General features: G+C 51.8%; 1 protein-coding gene across 1 annotated transcript in view; it reads left to right on the forward strand.

Annotated features, from left to right (window-relative positions):
• MAF1 (MAF1 negative regulator of RNA polymerase III) overlaps positions 1-16291 on the forward strand; it is a gene marked incomplete at its 3' end in the record, with an annotated part of 86698 nt that overhangs the window by 43882 nt on the left and 26525 nt on the right. Inside the window, exons 4-5 of the mRNA XM_075583107.1 lie at positions 13660-13788; positions 15592-15757. Of these exons, the coding sequence (XP_075439222.1) occupies positions 13660-13788; positions 15592-15757 (295 nt within the window). The remainder of the gene's footprint in view (positions 1-13659; positions 13789-15591; positions 15758-16291) is intronic.

Raw genomic sequence — 16291 nt, forward strand, 5'->3', positions numbered from 1 at the left:
AGCAGCGGGATGTTAGGGTGTATAGGGAGAGGTATTAGCAGCGGGATGTTAGGGTGTATAGGGAGAGGTATTAGCAGCGGGGTGTTAGGGTGTATAGGGAGAGGTATTAGCAGCGGGATGTTAGGGTGTATAGGGAGAGGTATTAGCAGCGGGGTGTTGGGGTGTATAGGGAGAGGTATTAGCAGCGGGATGTTAGGGTGTATAGGGAGAGGTATTAGCAGCAGGATGTTAGGGTGTATAGGGAGAGGCATTAGCAGCGGGATGTTAGGGTGTATAGGGAGAGGTATTAGCAGCGGGGTGTTAGGGTGTATAGGTAGAGGTATTAGCAGCGGGGTGTTAGGGTGTATAGGGAGAGGTATTAGCAGTGGGATGTTAGGGTGTATAGGGAGAGGTATTAGCAGCGGGATGTTAGGGTGTATAGGGAGAGGTATTAGCAGTGGGATGTTAGGGTGTATAGGGAGAGGTATTAGCAGCGGGGTGTTATGGTGTATAGGGAGAGGTATTAGCAGCGGGATGTTAGGGTGTATAGGGAGAGGTATTAGCAGCGGGATGTTAGGGTGTATAGGGAGAGGTATTAGCAGCAGGATGTTAGGGTGTATAGGGAGAGGTATTAGCAGCGGGGTGTTAGGGTGTATAGGGAGAGGTATTAGCAGTGGGATGTTAGGGTGTATAGGGAGAGGTATTAGCAGCGGGATGTTAGGGTGTATAGGGAGAGGTATTAGCAGCAGGATGTTAGGGTGTATAGGGAGAGGTATTAGCAGCGGGATGTTAGGGTGTATAGGGAGAGGTATTAGCAGCGGGATGTTAGGGTGTATAGGGAGAGGTATTAGCAGCGGGATGTTAGGGTGTATAGGGAGAGGTATTAGCAGCAGGGTGTTAGGGTGTATAGGGAGAGGTATTAGCAGCAGATGTTAGGGTGTATAGGGAGAGGTATTAGCAGCGGGGTGTTAGGGTGTATAGGGAGAGGTATTAGCAGCGGGATGTTAGGGTGTATAGGGAGAGGTATTAGCAGCGGGATGTTGGGGTGTATAGGGAGAGGTATTAGCAGCAGGATGTTAGGGTGTATAGGGAGAGGTATTAGCAGCAGGATGTTAGGGTGTATAGGGAGAGGTATTAGCAGCGGGATGTTAGGGTGTATAGGGAGAGGTATTAGCAGCAGGGTGTTAGGGTGTATAGGGAGAGGTATTAGCAGCAGGATGTTAGGGTGTATAGGGAGAGGTATTAGCAGCGGGATGTTAGGGTGTATAGGGAGAGGTATTAGCAGCAGGATGTTAGGGTGTATAGGGAGAGGTATTAGCGGCAGGGTGTTAGTGTGTATAGGGAGAGGTATTAGCAGCAGGGTGTAAGGGTGTATAGGGAGAGGTATTAGCAGCAGGGGTGTTAGGGTGTATAGGGAGAGGTATTAGCAGCGGGGTGTTAGGGTGTATAGGGAGAGGTATTAGCAGCGGGATGTTAGGGTGTATAGGGAGAGGTATTAGCAGCGGGATGTTAGGGTGTATAGGGAGAGGTATTAGCAGCGGGGTGTTAGGGTGTATAGGGAGAGGTATTAGCAGCGGGATGTTAGGGTGTATAGGGAGAGGTATTAGCAGCGGGGTGTTAGGGTGTATAGGGAGAGGTATTAGCAGCGGGATGTTAGGGTGTATAGGGAGAGGTATTAGCAGCGGGATGTTAGGGTGTCTAGGGAGAGATATTAGCAGCGGGATGTTAGGGTGTATAGGGAGAGGTATTAGCAGCGGGATGTTAGGGTGTATAGGGAGAGGTATTAGCAGCGGGATGTTAGGGTGTATAGGGAGAGGTATTAGCAGCGGGGTGTTAGGGTGTATAGGGAGAGGTATTAGCAGCGGGATGTTAGGGTGTATAGGGAGAGGTATTAGCAGCGGGATGTTAGGGTGTATAGGGAGAGGTATTAGCAGCGGGATGTTAGGGTGTATAGGTAGAGGTATTAGCAGCAGGGTGTTAGGGTGTATAGGGAGAGGTATTAGCAGCGGGATGTTAGGGTGTATAGGGAGAGGTATTAGCAGCAGATGTTAGGGTGTATAGGGAGAGGTATTAGCAGCAGGATGTTAGGGTGTATAGGGAGAGGTATTAGCAGCGGGATGTTAGGGTGTAATAGGGTGAGGTATTAGCAGCAGGGTGTTAGGGTGTATAGGGAGAGATATTAGCAGCAGGATGTTAGGGTGTAATAGGGTGAGGTATTAGCAGCAGGGTGTTAGGGTGTATAGGGAGAGGTATTAGCGGCGGGATGTTAGGGTGTATAGGGAGAGGTATTAGCAGAGGGATGTTGGGGTGTATAGGGAGAGGTATTAGCAGCGGGATGTTAGGGTGTATAGGGAGAGGTATTAGCAGCGGGGTGTTAGGGTGTATAGGGAGAGGTATTAGCAGCAGGATGTTAGGGTGTATAGGGAGAGGTATTAGCAGCGGGATGTTAGGGTGTATAGGGAGAGGTATTAGCAGCGGGAAGTTAGGGTGTATAGGGAGGGGTATTAGCAGCGGGGTGTTAGGGTGTATAGGGAGAGGTATTAGCAGCGGGGTGTTAGGGTGTATAGGGAGAGGTATTAGCAGCAGGATGTTAGGGTGTATAGGGAGAGGTATTAGCAGCGGGATGTTAGGGTGTATAGGGAGAGGTATTAGCAGCGGGGTGTTAGGGTGTATAGGGAGAGGTATTAGCAGCAGGATGTTAGGGTGTATAGGGAGAGGTATTAGCAGCGGGATGTTAGGGTGTATAGGGAGAGGTATTAGCAGCGGGAAGTTAGGGTGTATAGGGAGGGGTATTAGCAGCGGGGTGTTAGGGTGTATAGGGAGAGGGATTAGCAGCGGGATGTTAGGGTGTATAGGGAGAGGTATTAGCAGCGGGGTGTTAGGGTGTATAGGGAGAGGTATTAGCAGCGGGATGTTAGGGTGTATAGGGAGAGGTATTAGCAGCGGGATGTTAGGGTGTATAGGGAGAGGTATTAGCAGCAGGATGTTAGGGTGTATAGGGAGAGGTATTAGCAGCGGGGTGTTAGGGTGTATAGGGAGAGGTATTAGCAGTGGGATGTTAGGGTGTATAGGGAGAGGTATTAGCAGCGGGATGTTAGGGTGTATAGGGAGAGGTATTAGCAGCAGGATGTTAGGGTGTATAGGGAGAGGTATTAGCAGCGGGATGTTAGGGTGTATAGGGAGGGGTATTAGCAGCGGGGTGTTAGGGTGTATAGGGAGAGGGATTAGCAGCGGGATGTTAGGGTGTATAGGGAGAGGTATTAGCAGCGGGGTGTTAGGGTGTATAGGGAGAGGTATTAGCAGCGGGATGTTAGGGTGTATAGGGAGAGGTATTAGCAGCGGGATGTTAGGGTGTATAGGGAGAGGTATTAGCAGCAGGATGTTAGGGTGTATAGGGAGAGGTATTAGCAGCGGGGTGTTAGGGTGTATAGGGAGAGGTATTAGCAGTGGGATGTTAGGGTGTATAGGGAGAGGTATTAGCAGCGGGATGTTAGGGTGTATAGGGAGAGGTATTAGCAGCAGGATGTTAGGGTGTATAGGGAGAGGTATTAGCAGCGGGATGTTAGGGTGTATAGGGAGAGGTATTAGCAGCGGGATGTTAGGGTGTATAGGGAGAGGTATTAGCAGCGGGATGTTAGGGTGTATAGGGAGAGGTATTAGCAGCAGGGTGTTAGGGTGTATAGGGAGAGGTATTAGCAGCAGATGTTAGGGTGTATAGGGAGAGGTATTAGCAGCGGGGTGTTAGGGTGTATAGGGAGAGGTATTAGCAGCGGGATGTTAGGGTGTATAGGGAGAGGTATTAGCAGCGGGAAGTTAGGGTGTATAGGGAGGGGTATTAGCAGCGGGGTGTTAGGGTGTATAGGGAGAGGTATTAGCAGCGGGGTGTTAGGGTGTATAGGGAGAGGTATTAGCAGCAGGATGTTAGGGTGTATAGGGAGAGGTATTAGCAGCGGGATGTTAGGGTGTATAGGGAGAGGTATTAGCAGCGGGGTGTTAGGGTGTATAGGGAGAGGTATTAGCAGCAGGATGTTAGGGTGTATAGGGAGAGGTATTAGCAGCGGGATGTTAGGGTGTATAGGGAGAGGTATTAGCAGCGGGAAGTTAGGGTGTATAGGGAGGGGTATTAGCAGCGGGGTGTTAGGGTGTATAGGGAGAGGGATTAGCAGCGGGATGTTAGGGTGTATAGGGAGAGGTATTAGCAGCGGGGTGTTAGGGTGTATAGGGAGAGGTATTAGCAGCGGGATGTTAGGGTGTATAGGGAGAGGTATTAGCAGCGGGATGTTAGGGTGTATAGGGAGAGGTATTAGCAGCAGGATGTTAGGGTGTATAGGGAGAGGTATTAGCAGCGGGGTGTTAGGGTGTATAGGGAGAGGTATTAGCAGTGGGATGTTAGGGTGTATAGGGAGAGGTATTAGCAGCGGGATGTTAGGGTGTATAGGGAGAGGTATTAGCAGCAGGATGTTAGGGTGTATAGGGAGAGGTATTAGCAGCGGGATGTTAGGGTGTATAGGGAGGGGTATTAGCAGCGGGGTGTTAGGGTGTATAGGGAGAGGGATTAGCAGCGGGATGTTAGGGTGTATAGGGAGAGGTATTAGCAGCGGGGTGTTAGGGTGTATAGGGAGAGGTATTAGCAGCGGGATGTTAGGGTGTATAGGGAGAGGTATTAGCAGCGGGATGTTAGGGTGTATAGGGAGAGGTATTAGCAGCAGGATGTTAGGGTGTATAGGGAGAGGTATTAGCAGCGGGGTGTTAGGGTGTATAGGGAGAGGTATTAGCAGTGGGATGTTAGGGTGTATAGGGAGAGGTATTAGCAGCGGGATGTTAGGGTGTATAGGGAGAGGTATTAGCAGCAGGATGTTAGGGTGTATAGGGAGAGGTATTAGCAGCGGGATGTTAGGGTGTATAGGGAGAGGTATTAGCAGCGGGATGTTAGGGTGTATAGGGAGAGGTATTAGCAGCGGGATGTTAGGGTGTATAGGGAGAGGTATTAGCAGCAGGGTGTTAGGGTGTATAGGGAGAGGTATTAGCAGCAGATGTTAGGGTGTATAGGGAGAGGTATTAGCAGCGGGGTGTTAGGGTGTATAGGGAGAGGTATTAGCAGCGGGATGTTAGGGTGTATAGGGAGAGGTATTAGCAGCGGGATGTTGGGGTGTATAGGGAGAGGTATTAGCAGCAGGATGTTAGGGTGTATAGGGAGAGGTATTAGCAGCAGGATGTTAGGGTGTATAGGGAGAGGTATTAGCAGCGGGATGTTAGGGTGTATAGGGAGAGGTATTAGCAGCAGGGTGTTAGGGTGTATAGGGAGAGGTATTAGCAGCAGGATGTTAGGGTGTATAGGGAGAGGTATTAGCAGCGGGATGTTAGGGTGTATAGGGAGAGGTATTAGCAGCAGGATGTTAGGGTGTATAGGGAGAGGTATTAGCGGCAGGGTGTTAGTGTGTATAGGGAGAGGTATTAGCAGCAGGGTGTAAGGGTGTATAGGGAGAGGTATTAGCAGCAGGGGTGTTAGGGTGTATAGGGAGAGGTATTAGCAGCGGGGTGTTAGGGTGTATAGGGAGAGGTATTAGCAGCGGGATGTTAGGGTGTATAGGGAGAGGTATTAGCAGCGGGATGTTAGGGTGTATAGGGAGAGGTATTAGCAGCGGGGTGTTAGGGTGTATAGGGAGAGGTATTAGCAGCGGGATGTTAGGGTGTATAGGGAGAGGTATTAGCAGCGGGGTGTTAGGGTGTATAGGGAGAGGTATTAGCAGCGGGATGTTAGGGTGTATAGGGAGAGGTATTAGCAGCGGGATGTTAGGGTGTCTAGGGAGAGATATTAGCAGCGGGATGTTAGGGTGTATAGGGAGAGGTATTAGCAGCGGGATGTTAGGGTGTATAGGGAGAGGTATTAGCAGCGGGATGTTAGGGTGTATAGGGAGAGGTATTAGCAGCGGGGTGTTAGGGTGTATAGGGAGAGGTATTAGCAGCGGGATGTTAGGGTGTATAGGGAGAGGTATTAGCAGCGGGATGTTAGGGTGTATAGGGAGAGGTATTAGCAGCGGGATGTTAGGGTGTATAGGTAGAGGTATTAGCAGCAGGGTGTTAGGGTGTATAGGGAGAGGTATTAGCAGCGGGATGTTAGGGTGTATAGGGAGAGGTATTAGCAGCAGATGTTAGGGTGTATAGGGAGAGGTATTAGCAGCAGGATGTTAGGGTGTATAGGGAGAGGTATTAGCAGCGGGATGTTAGGGTGTAATAGGGTGAGGTATTAGCAGCAGGGTGTTAGGGTGTATAGGGAGAGATATTAGCAGCAGGATGTTAGGGTGTAATAGGGTGAGGTATTAGCAGCAGGGTGTTAGGGTGTATAGGGAGAGGTATTAGCGGCGGGATGTTAGGGTGTATAGGGAGAGGTATTAGCAGAGGGATGTTGGGGTGTATAGGGAGAGGTATTAGCAGCGGGATGTTAGGGTGTATAGGGAGAGGTATTAGCAGCGGGGTGTTAGGGTGTATAGGGAGAGGTATTAGCAGCAGGATGTTAGGGTGTATAGGGAGAGGTATTAGCAGCGGGATGTTAGGGTGTATAGGGAGAGGTATTAGCAGCGGGAAGTTAGGGTGTATAGGGAGGGGTATTAGCAGCGGGGTGTTAGGGTGTATAGGGAGAGGTATTAGCAGCGGGGTGTTAGGGTGTATAGGGAGAGGTATTAGCAGCAGGATGTTAGGGTGTATAGGGAGAGGTATTAGCAGCGGGATGTTAGGGTGTATAGGGAGAGGTATTAGCAGCGGGGTGTTAGGGTGTATAGGGAGAGGTATTAGCAGCAGGATGTTAGGGTGTATAGGGAGAGGTATTAGCAGCGGGATGTTAGGGTGTATAGGGAGAGGTATTAGCAGCGGGAAGTTAGGGTGTATAGGGAGGGGTATTAGCAGCGGGGTGTTAGGGTGTATAGGGAGAGGGATTAGCAGCGGGATGTTAGGGTGTATAGGGAGAGGTATTAGCAGCGGGGTGTTAGGGTGTATAGGGAGAGGTATTAGCAGCGGGATGTTAGGGTGTATAGGGAGAGGTATTAGCAGCGGGGTGTTAGGGTGTATAGGGAGAGGTATTAGCAGCAGGATGTTAGGGTGTATAGGGAGAGGTATTAGCAGCAGGATGTTAGGGTGTATAGGGAGAGGTATTAGCAGCAGGGTGTTAGGGTGTATAGGGAGAGGTATTAGCAGTGGGATGTTAGGGTGTATAGGGAGAGGCATTAGCAGCGGGATGTTAGGGTGTATAGGTAGAGGTATTAGCAGCGGGGTGTTAGGGTGTATAGGGAGAGGTATTAGCAGTGGGATGTTAGGGTGTATAGGGAGAGGTATTAGCAGCGGGATGTTAGGGTGTATAGGGAGAGGTATTAGCAGCGGGGTGTTAGGGTGTATAGGGAGAGGTATAAGCAGAGGGATGTTAGGGTGTATAGGGAGAGGTATTAGCAGTGGGATGTTAGGGTGTATAGGGAGAGGTATTAGCAGCGGGATGTTAGGGTGTAATAGGGTGAGGTATTAGCAGCAGGGTGTTAGGGTGTATAGGGAGAGGTATTAGCAGCAGGATGTTAGGGAGTATGGAGAGATATTAGCAGCGGGATGTTAGGGTGTATAGGGAGAGGTATTAGCAGCGGGATGTTGGGGTGTATAGGGAGAGGTATTAGCAGCGGGGTGTTAGGGTGTATAGGGAGAGGTATTAGCAGCGGGATGTTGGGGTGTATAGGGAGAGGTATTAGCAGCGGGGTGTTAGGGTGTATAGGGAGAGGTATTAGCAGCGGGATGTTAGGGTGTATAGGGAGAGGTATTAGCAGCGGGGTGTTAGGGTGTATAGGGAGAGGTATTAGCAGCGGAATGTTAGGGTGTATAGGGAGAGGTATTAGCAGCGGGATGTTAGGGTGTATAGGGAGAGGTATTAGCAGCGGGATGTTAGGGTGTATAGGGAGAGGTATTAGCAGAGGGATGTTGGGGTGTATAGGGAGAGGTATTAGCAGCGGGATGTTAGGGTGTATAGGGAGAGGTATTAGCAGCGGGGTGTTAGGGTGTATAGGGAGAGGTATTAGCAGCAGGATGTTAGGGTGTATAGGGAGAGGTATTAGCAGCGGGATGTTAGGGTGTTTAGGGAGAGGTATTAGCAGCGGGATGTTAGGTATTAGCAGCGGGGTGTTAGGGTGTATAGGGAGGGGTATTAGCAGCGGGGTGTTAGGGTGTATAGGGAGAGGTATTAGCAGCGGGGTGTTAGGGTGTATAGGGAGAGGTATTAGCAGCAGGATGTTAGGGTGTATAGGGAGAGGTATTAGCAGCGGGATGTTAGGGTGTATAGGGAGAGGTATTAGCAGCGGGATGTTAGGGTGTATAGGGGGAGGTATTAGCAACGGGGTGTTAGGGTGTATAGGGAGAGGTATTAGCAGCGGGGTGTTAGGGTGTATAGGGAGAGGTATTAGCAGCAGGATGTTAGGGTGTATAGGGAGAGGTATTAGCAGCAGGGTGTTAGGGTGTATAGGGAGAGGTATTAGCAGCAGGGTGTTAGGGTGTATAGGGAGAGGGATTAGCAGCGGGATGTTAGGGTGTATAGGGAGAGGTATTAGCAGCGGGATGTTAGGGTGTATAGGGAGAGGTATTAGCAGCGGGGTGTTAGGTTGTATAGGGAGAGGTATTAGCAGCAGGATGTTAGGGTGTATAGGGAGAGGTATTAGCAGCGGGGTGTTAGGTATTAGCAGCGGGATGTTAGGGTGTATAGGGAGAGGTATTAGCAGCAGGGTGTTAGGGTGTATAGGGAGAGGTATTAGCAGTGGGATGTTAGGGTGTATAGGGAGAGGCATTAGCAGCGGGATGTTAGGGTGTATAGGGAGAGGCATTGTATGTCTTTATTTATATAGTGCCAAAAGTGTACTCAGCGCTTCACAAAGAATACAGTACAGAAAATTATAATACAATAAGTGCAGCAAAATCAGACAATAGGAAAGGAAATCCCTGCCCCGAAGAGCTTACAATCTAAGAGGTTTGAGGGGAAACTTACAAAGACGGCAGGTGAGGGAATAAGTGCTGTGTATGGCAGTGCTTGGCCACAATGGGTGGTAGGAGGGGCTGAGTGTGGGACAGTAGCCAGGACTGCAGGCTGTTGGGAACCTTAACTTGTGGGGTGAGTTTTCAGGTTAGTAAGTATAAGGCTACGTCCCCGCTGGAGCTGAACGCGCTCATGCTTGGAGAGGTGTCCGGCTTGAACGCGCGCACGGGGGAAGGGGGGGGGCATTGCGGGTAGTTCAGCGCACGGGGGAAGGGGGGGGCATTGCGGGTAGTTCAGCGCACGGGGGAAGGGGGGGCATTGCGGGTAGTTCAGCGCACGGGGGAAGGGGGGGGCATTGCGGGTAGTTCAGCGCACGGGGGAAGGGGGGGCATTGCGGGTAGTTCAGCGCACGGGTAAGTGTAGATTTTTTGTTTACCTACGCGACGATCGCAGCTGAGCGTGTGCACGAGCGCCACACACCGCGTGAGCGGGGACTTACATATATCTATACATGTAAGTCTCCTCCGCAAGCGCCTCCCGATCAGCGATAGCGGGGACGCAGCCTTAAATCAGATGGTTAACACCATTTACAGGGGAAGAGGTGGCAGGGAGGCGTGGGTGAGAAGAGATGGCAGGGAGGCGTGGGTGAGAAGAGATGGCAGGGAGGCGTGGGTGAGAAGAGATGGCAGGGAGGCGTGGGTGAGAAGAGGTGGCAGGGAGGCGTGGGTGAGAAGAGATGGCAGGGAGGCGTGGGTGAGAAGAGATGGCAGGGAGGCGTGGGTGAGAAAAGATGGCAGGGAGGCGTGGGTGAGAAGAGATGGCAGGGAGGCGTGGGTGAGAAGAGATGGCAGGGAGGCGTGGGTGAGAAGAGATGGCAGGGAGGCGTGGGTGAGAAGAGATGGCAGGGAGGCGTGGGTGAGAAGAGATGGCAGGGAGGCGTGGGTGAGAGGAGGTGGCAGGGAGGCGTGGGTGAGAAGAGATGGCAGGGAGGCGTGGGTGAGAAGAGATGGCAGGGAGGTGTGGGTGAGAGGAGATGGCAGGGAGGCGTGGGTGAGAAGAGATGGCAGGGAGGCGTGGGTGAGAAGAGATGGCAGGGAGGCGTGGGTGAGAAGAGATGGCAGGGAGGCGTGGGTGAGAAGAGATGGCAGGGAGGCGTGGGTGAGAAGAGATGGCAGGGAGGCGTGGGTGAGAAGAGATGGCAGGGAGGCGTGGGTGAGAAGAGATGGCAGGGAGGCGTGGGTGAGAGGAGGTGGCAGGGAGGCGTGGGTGAGAAGAGATGGCAGGGAGGCGTGGGTGAGAGGAGGTGGCAGGGAGGCGTGGGTGAGAGCAGGTGTGTATGTCTGGGTTCAGGCTTAGGGGAGATCCCCAGCAGGGGGAAGGAGTAGATAGAGGGTGTGAATAGAGGATTTGTGTGGGTGCTTTTTATTGAAGGGTAAAGAAGTTGTTGGGAGAGAGGTGTATAAATAATGGTGCAGTGGGGAAGTTGGAGAGAACAGAAACGCTCACAAAGGAGTGAGGAAACAGTAAACAGAAAAAGCAATAGGGAGGGCATAGTGAGATGCAGGAGGAGAGACTTCCCAGTTATTGGAGGATAGGCAGGGTACAAATAATCACTTGACTTTTAGAAAGTCAAGTTCTCACAGCTGCAGAGTTGTTGTTGTGGTTATGCAGAATCCAGATCTTTCTCTAATCTTCACCTCCAAAATTAACTCTGCCAGACACTTTCAATGTTACACTTTAAAATGTTTCACATCCATACATGTTTCACAGCCGTATTAGCAGCAGGATGTTAGGTTGTGTAACCCTGTTTCCACCACCCAATCTCATATAGGTCTATCCTGGGAAAGCTGCTCTGGTTACTCATGGTAGTGTGGTGCATACCTGCTGGTAACAGGGGGCCCTGAGTCTCCTGCCTGGTGTTATGGGGAAGGTCAGGACAGGCTTCTGGAGTCTTGCCCGAATCGTACTCACGGTGACAGCACTTCCATCTCTTTGCAGCCCCCAGATGTGTGGGGAGAAATCTCTGCAGGAGAACTATCTCTTCTTCTCCCTGATAGATTTCAGTCTCAGGACAGAAGTATGTGGAACAGATGATCTTTATTCAGTCTCTCTCAATCAATGGCAGTGTACAGCTTACACCGAATCAATTCTTATCAATCAGGTCTTCACCTTTAGGATGTCCCTGGACCTACACTCCCAGCCACCAGGAGCAGTCCTTGCTCTTCCCTTACCCCCTGGTAGGGTAAGGGGAATAGTCTTCCACCTGTCCCTGCAGGGAAGGCCCCCAGTAAGCAGAGCCCTGCTACACTAGGTCGGGTAGACTACACCTCTATCACGGTAGAGGCACAACTGGCTAAATAGTGGAAGTGCAGCTCCATAAGTCTGTTCCAGTAAGAACCAGCCCCCTGTCCCTGATTGGACAGCAGTCCTCATTGCACTGCCTTCTCTTACTCACTGTACTGCAAGGTGTGGGGAAAACCCATGATTACTTCTGGCAAACCTACCCTTAATAGGGATTACTGCCATGAGGAGGGTACACCTATAGCCCAAAACCAGCCAGGGCTACACTCTCCCTCTAGTGGAATCCAATGGTCCCCACTGCATGAGACAACCTGCACAATGTACAAAAATGACATACATTATTATCAACATTTGTCATTTCTATTCTCAGACTATACCCGTTCCCCTTAGGACGGTGCTTACAGAAGAACCCCAGGATGCTCCCCTCAGGGAGAATCCGTCACTTAATAGTAATGCCTGGGATCAGGTTTTCGCACTTCCCTCCCATTGTGGTCAATTTCTTTCACAAAATAGGACTGAGGAAGGCGGTACACTATCTTGTGCATAAAGATATTCCTCCCAACGCTCCATACCCTCATCAAATAGCAAATTCTTTCCTCTGTATGGAAAGCGGTACTGCTGTTGTTTGACGTAAGATAATCAATCACTGCATCCCTTAACCAGGTATCCCTTTGGATAAAGGGATCCAGGAACACGTAACCGCATACCATGCTAAGGCAGGGGCTAGGAGTCACTGACTGCTATGTAAACCCTGCAACAGGTGCAGCCAGTTACCAAGTCCAGGAAGAGATTGGCCAGGAACAAAGGTGGCCACAACAGCAAAGTAAGGGCAAGTTCCAACAAAACCCTGGACTGGAACCCTTACAGAAATAAAATACAATCAGTGTTTCTTACCCATGCCGGAATGGTGGCTCATCCTCCCCATCCAACTGCGGCACCAACCACTCTTCACCCACGAAGCAATGTTCCTCCGCTTGAAGTGCAGTATGATGCGCAGAAGTCCACCATCCTCATTTGCTTGACGAGGAGTCGCCAGTGAGTAGATCTTCTCGTCTTCTTTCTCCTCTTGAACAGGTCTAGGAGGAGATGTGGAGACGTGACAGGCCTTATATAAGGCCTGTGACATCACATTTGACAGACCCATGGTATATCCACCAATCAGGTTGGTGATGTACCATGTGTCCGGGCATCAGGTTTGGCAGAGAATGACTTTTCTACTGAACTTGTAACATGGTACATCCACCAATCGGATTGCTGGATGTACCATGTGATGCCTTCTCTTTGTTTTTGATGTGACGTCACCTTAAAGGCAGAGAGGCATAAGGTACCTGATTGGATGGCTTCTCTCCCTTTATGGTGACGTCACATCACTCCAAAAAGGGAAAGCATCACACGGTACATCCACCAATCGGATTGGTGGATGTACCGTGTGACGTCCCAGGCCTTGAATAAGGACTGTCACGTCTCATTTGACCGTCAGAAGACTGCGTGGCAATATCTCCTCCTGGACCTGTTCAAGAGGAGGAAGAAGATAAAAGGAAAGGTCTTCTCACCGGGGACGCCTCCACGCAGCCGAGGATCGTAGACTTCTGCACCTTAAGCTGAAGATCATTGCTTCGTGGGTCAAGAGTGGTTGGTGCCGCAGTTGGATGAGGAGGGTGAGCCTTCATCCCGGCATGGGTAAGAAACACTTGGATTACATTTTATTGTTTCATTGTGATTTTTTCCCTAGGGTGCCCATTGGTTGTTAATGTAGCTATCCGTGCCCCCCGTTGAGGGTATAGACCAGGCCTGCACAACTCCAGTCCTCGAGGGCCGCAAACAGGCCAGGTTTTCAGGATTTCCCTACTTAAGTACAGCTGGCTCAATTAGTGCCTCAGTATGACTGAGCCTCTAATTCAACCAGCTATGCTTTAGTAGGGAAATCCTAAAAGCCTGGCCTGTTTGCGGCCCTTGAGGACTGTAGTTGTGCAGGCCTGGTATAGATAATCACAGTGGCAATCAGAAGATGTGTTGGCTAGTGTTTGTGTTTTATTATTTATTTTATATATTTTAATGTTTGGTTTATTGTGATTTTTCTTTTAAGCATCACAAATGGGCCAAAGCACTATTGGCTATATTTGGCGTGGAGGGTTGGGGGATGGGGTAGTGGCCCTGGGGAGCCTCGGTTGTGCCTCCTGGGTGGGTAACCCCGTAATTACCTCACTGGCGGTCTCTTCTCCCTTCCTCCGCAGGATTAGGCTCTGTGTTCTTTCCCTATACAATGTCTTATAGTAACCCTGGACGCGTTATAAGAGCGCGCTGGCTTTTACTGCCGACCCCTCGCCCTGTTTGCAGAGACTTGCGTCTCCTCGGTCACGTTGTCGCTGCTTTGTCTCTCCTAGGATGGAGAGTTTCTCGTGTAAGATGGCCGGCGATGACAAGCACATGTTCAAACAGTTCTGCCAGGAGGGACAGCCGCATGTCCTAGAGGCCCTGTCACCCCCGCAGACCGGCGGGGTCAGCCCCAGCAGGTAATTACACCCCCCCCCCCCCACATACACACAATAGGGGTGAGGAGGGGCACTCACACTCAGATCTCCCCCTCAGGCTGAGGAAGAGTGAGGAGAGCACACACTCAGGCTTAGTAAGATTCAGGATGGAGATATGGGGCACTCACACTCAGATCTCCCCCTCAGGCTGAGTAAGAGTGAGGAGAGCACACACTCAGGCTTAGTAAGATTCAGGATGGAGATGAGGGGCACTCACTCTCAGGTCTCCCCCCTCAGGCTGAGGAAGAGTGAGGAGAGCACACACTCAGGCTCAGTAAGATTCAGGATGGAGATATGGGGCACTCACACTCAGATCTCCCTCTCAGGCTGAGTAAGAGTGAGGAGAGCACACACTCAGGCTCAGTAAGATTCAGGATGGAGATATGGGGCACTCACACTCAGATCTCCCTCTCAGGCTGAGTAAGAGTGAGGAGAGCACACACTCAGGCTTAGTAAGATTCAGGATGGAGATATGGGGCACTCACACTCAGATCTCCTCAGGCTGAGTAAGAGTGAGGAGAGCACACACTCAGGCTTAGTAAGATTCAGGATGGAGATATGGGGCACTCACACTCAGATCTCCTCAGGCTGAGTAAGAGTGAGGAGAGCACAAACTCAGGCTTAGTAAGATTCAGGATGGAGATATGGGGCACCCACACTCAGGTCTCTCCCTCAGGCCGTCAGTAGTGGCACTCGGGCAAGCGTGAGGGTCACTGGGCACTCACACGCAGGTCTCCCCCCTCAGGCTGAGTAAGAGTGAGGAGAGCACACACTCAGGCTCAGTAAGATTCAGGATGGAGATGAGGGGCACTCACTCTCAGGTCTCTCCCTCAGGCCGTCAGTAGCGGCACTCGGGCAAGCGTGAGGGTCACTCGGCACTCACACGCAGGTCTCCCCCCTCAGGCTGAGTTAGAGTGAGGAGAGCACACACTCAGGCTCCGTAAGATTCAGGATGGAGATGAGGGGCACTCGCACGGGTCTCTTGGCACTCACACGCAGGTCTCCCCCCTCAGGCTGAGTAAGAGTGAGGAGAGCACACACTCGGGCTCAGTAAGATTCAGGATGGAGATGAGGGGCACTCGCACGGGCCTCTTGGCACTCACACGCAGGTCTCCCCCCTCAGGCTGAGTAAGAGTGAGGAGAGCACACACTCGGGCTCAGTAAGATTCAGGATGGAGATGAGGGGCACTCACACGGGTCTCTTGGCACTCACGCAGGTCTCCCCCCTCAGGCTGAGTAAGAGTGAGGAGAGCACACACTCGGGCTCAGTAAGATTCAGGATGGAGATGAGGGGCACTCACACGGGTCTCTTGGCACTCACACGCAGGTCTCCCCCCTCAGGCTGAGTAAGCGTGAGGAGAGCACACACTCGGGCTCAGTAAGATTCAGGATGGAGATGAGGGGCACTCGCACGGGTCTCTTGGCACTCACACGCAGGCCTCCCCCCTCAGGCTGAGTAAGAGTGAGGAGAGCACACACTCAGGCTTAGTAAGATTCCGGATGGAGATGAGGGGCACTCGCACGGGTCTCTTGGCACTCACACTCCTGTTTCTCCCCCCTCAGGCTGAGTTAGAGTGAGGAGAGCACACACTCAGGCTCAGTAAGATTCAGGATGGAGATGAGGGGCACTCGCACGGGTCTCTTGGTATTCACACGCAGGTCTCCCCCCTCAGGCTGAGTAAGAGTGAGGAGAGCACACACTCAGGCTCAGTAAGATTCAGGATGGAGATGAGGGGCACTCGCACGGGTCTCTTGGCACTCACACTCCTGTTTCTCCCCCCTCAGGCTGAGTAAGAGTCAGGGCGGAGATGAGGACGGGCCGCTCAGTGATAAGTGCAGCAGGAAGACTCTTTTCTATCTGATTGCGACTCTGAATGAATCCTTCCGACCAGACTATGACTTCAGCACGGCCCGGAGCCACGAGTTCAGCCGGGAGCCAAGCCTCAACTGGGTGAGTGCACACTCACATACACAGCCGGGAGCCCAGCCTCAACTGGGTGAGTGCACACTCACATACACGGCCGGGAGCCCAGCCTCAACTGGGTGAGTGCACACTCGCATACACAGCCGGGAGCCCAGCCTCAACTGGGTGAGTGCACACTCACATACACAGCCGGGAGCCCAGCCTTAACTGGGTGAGTGCATACTCACATACACGGCCACGAGTTCAGCCGGGAGCCCAGCCTCAACTGGGTGAGTGCACACTCACATACACGGCCGGGAGCCCAGCCTCAACTGGGTGAGTGCACACTCACATACACAGCCGAGAGCCCAGCCTTAACTGGGTGAGTGCATACTCACATACACGGCCACGAGTTCAGCCGGGAGCCCAGCCTCAACTGGGTGAGTGTACACTCACATACACGGCCGGGAGCCCAGCCTCAACTGGGTGAGTGCACACTCACATACACGGCCGGGAGCCCAGCCTCAACTGGGTGAGTGCACACTCGCATACACAGCCGGGAGCCCAGCCTCAACTGGGTGA

Source organism: Ascaphus truei, unplaced genomic scaffold (genome assembly GCF_040206685.1).
Source record: "Ascaphus truei isolate aAscTru1 unplaced genomic scaffold, aAscTru1.hap1 HAP1_SCAFFOLD_286, whole genome shotgun sequence".
Lineage (NCBI taxonomy): Eukaryota > Metazoa > Chordata > Amphibia > Anura > Ascaphidae > Ascaphus > Ascaphus truei.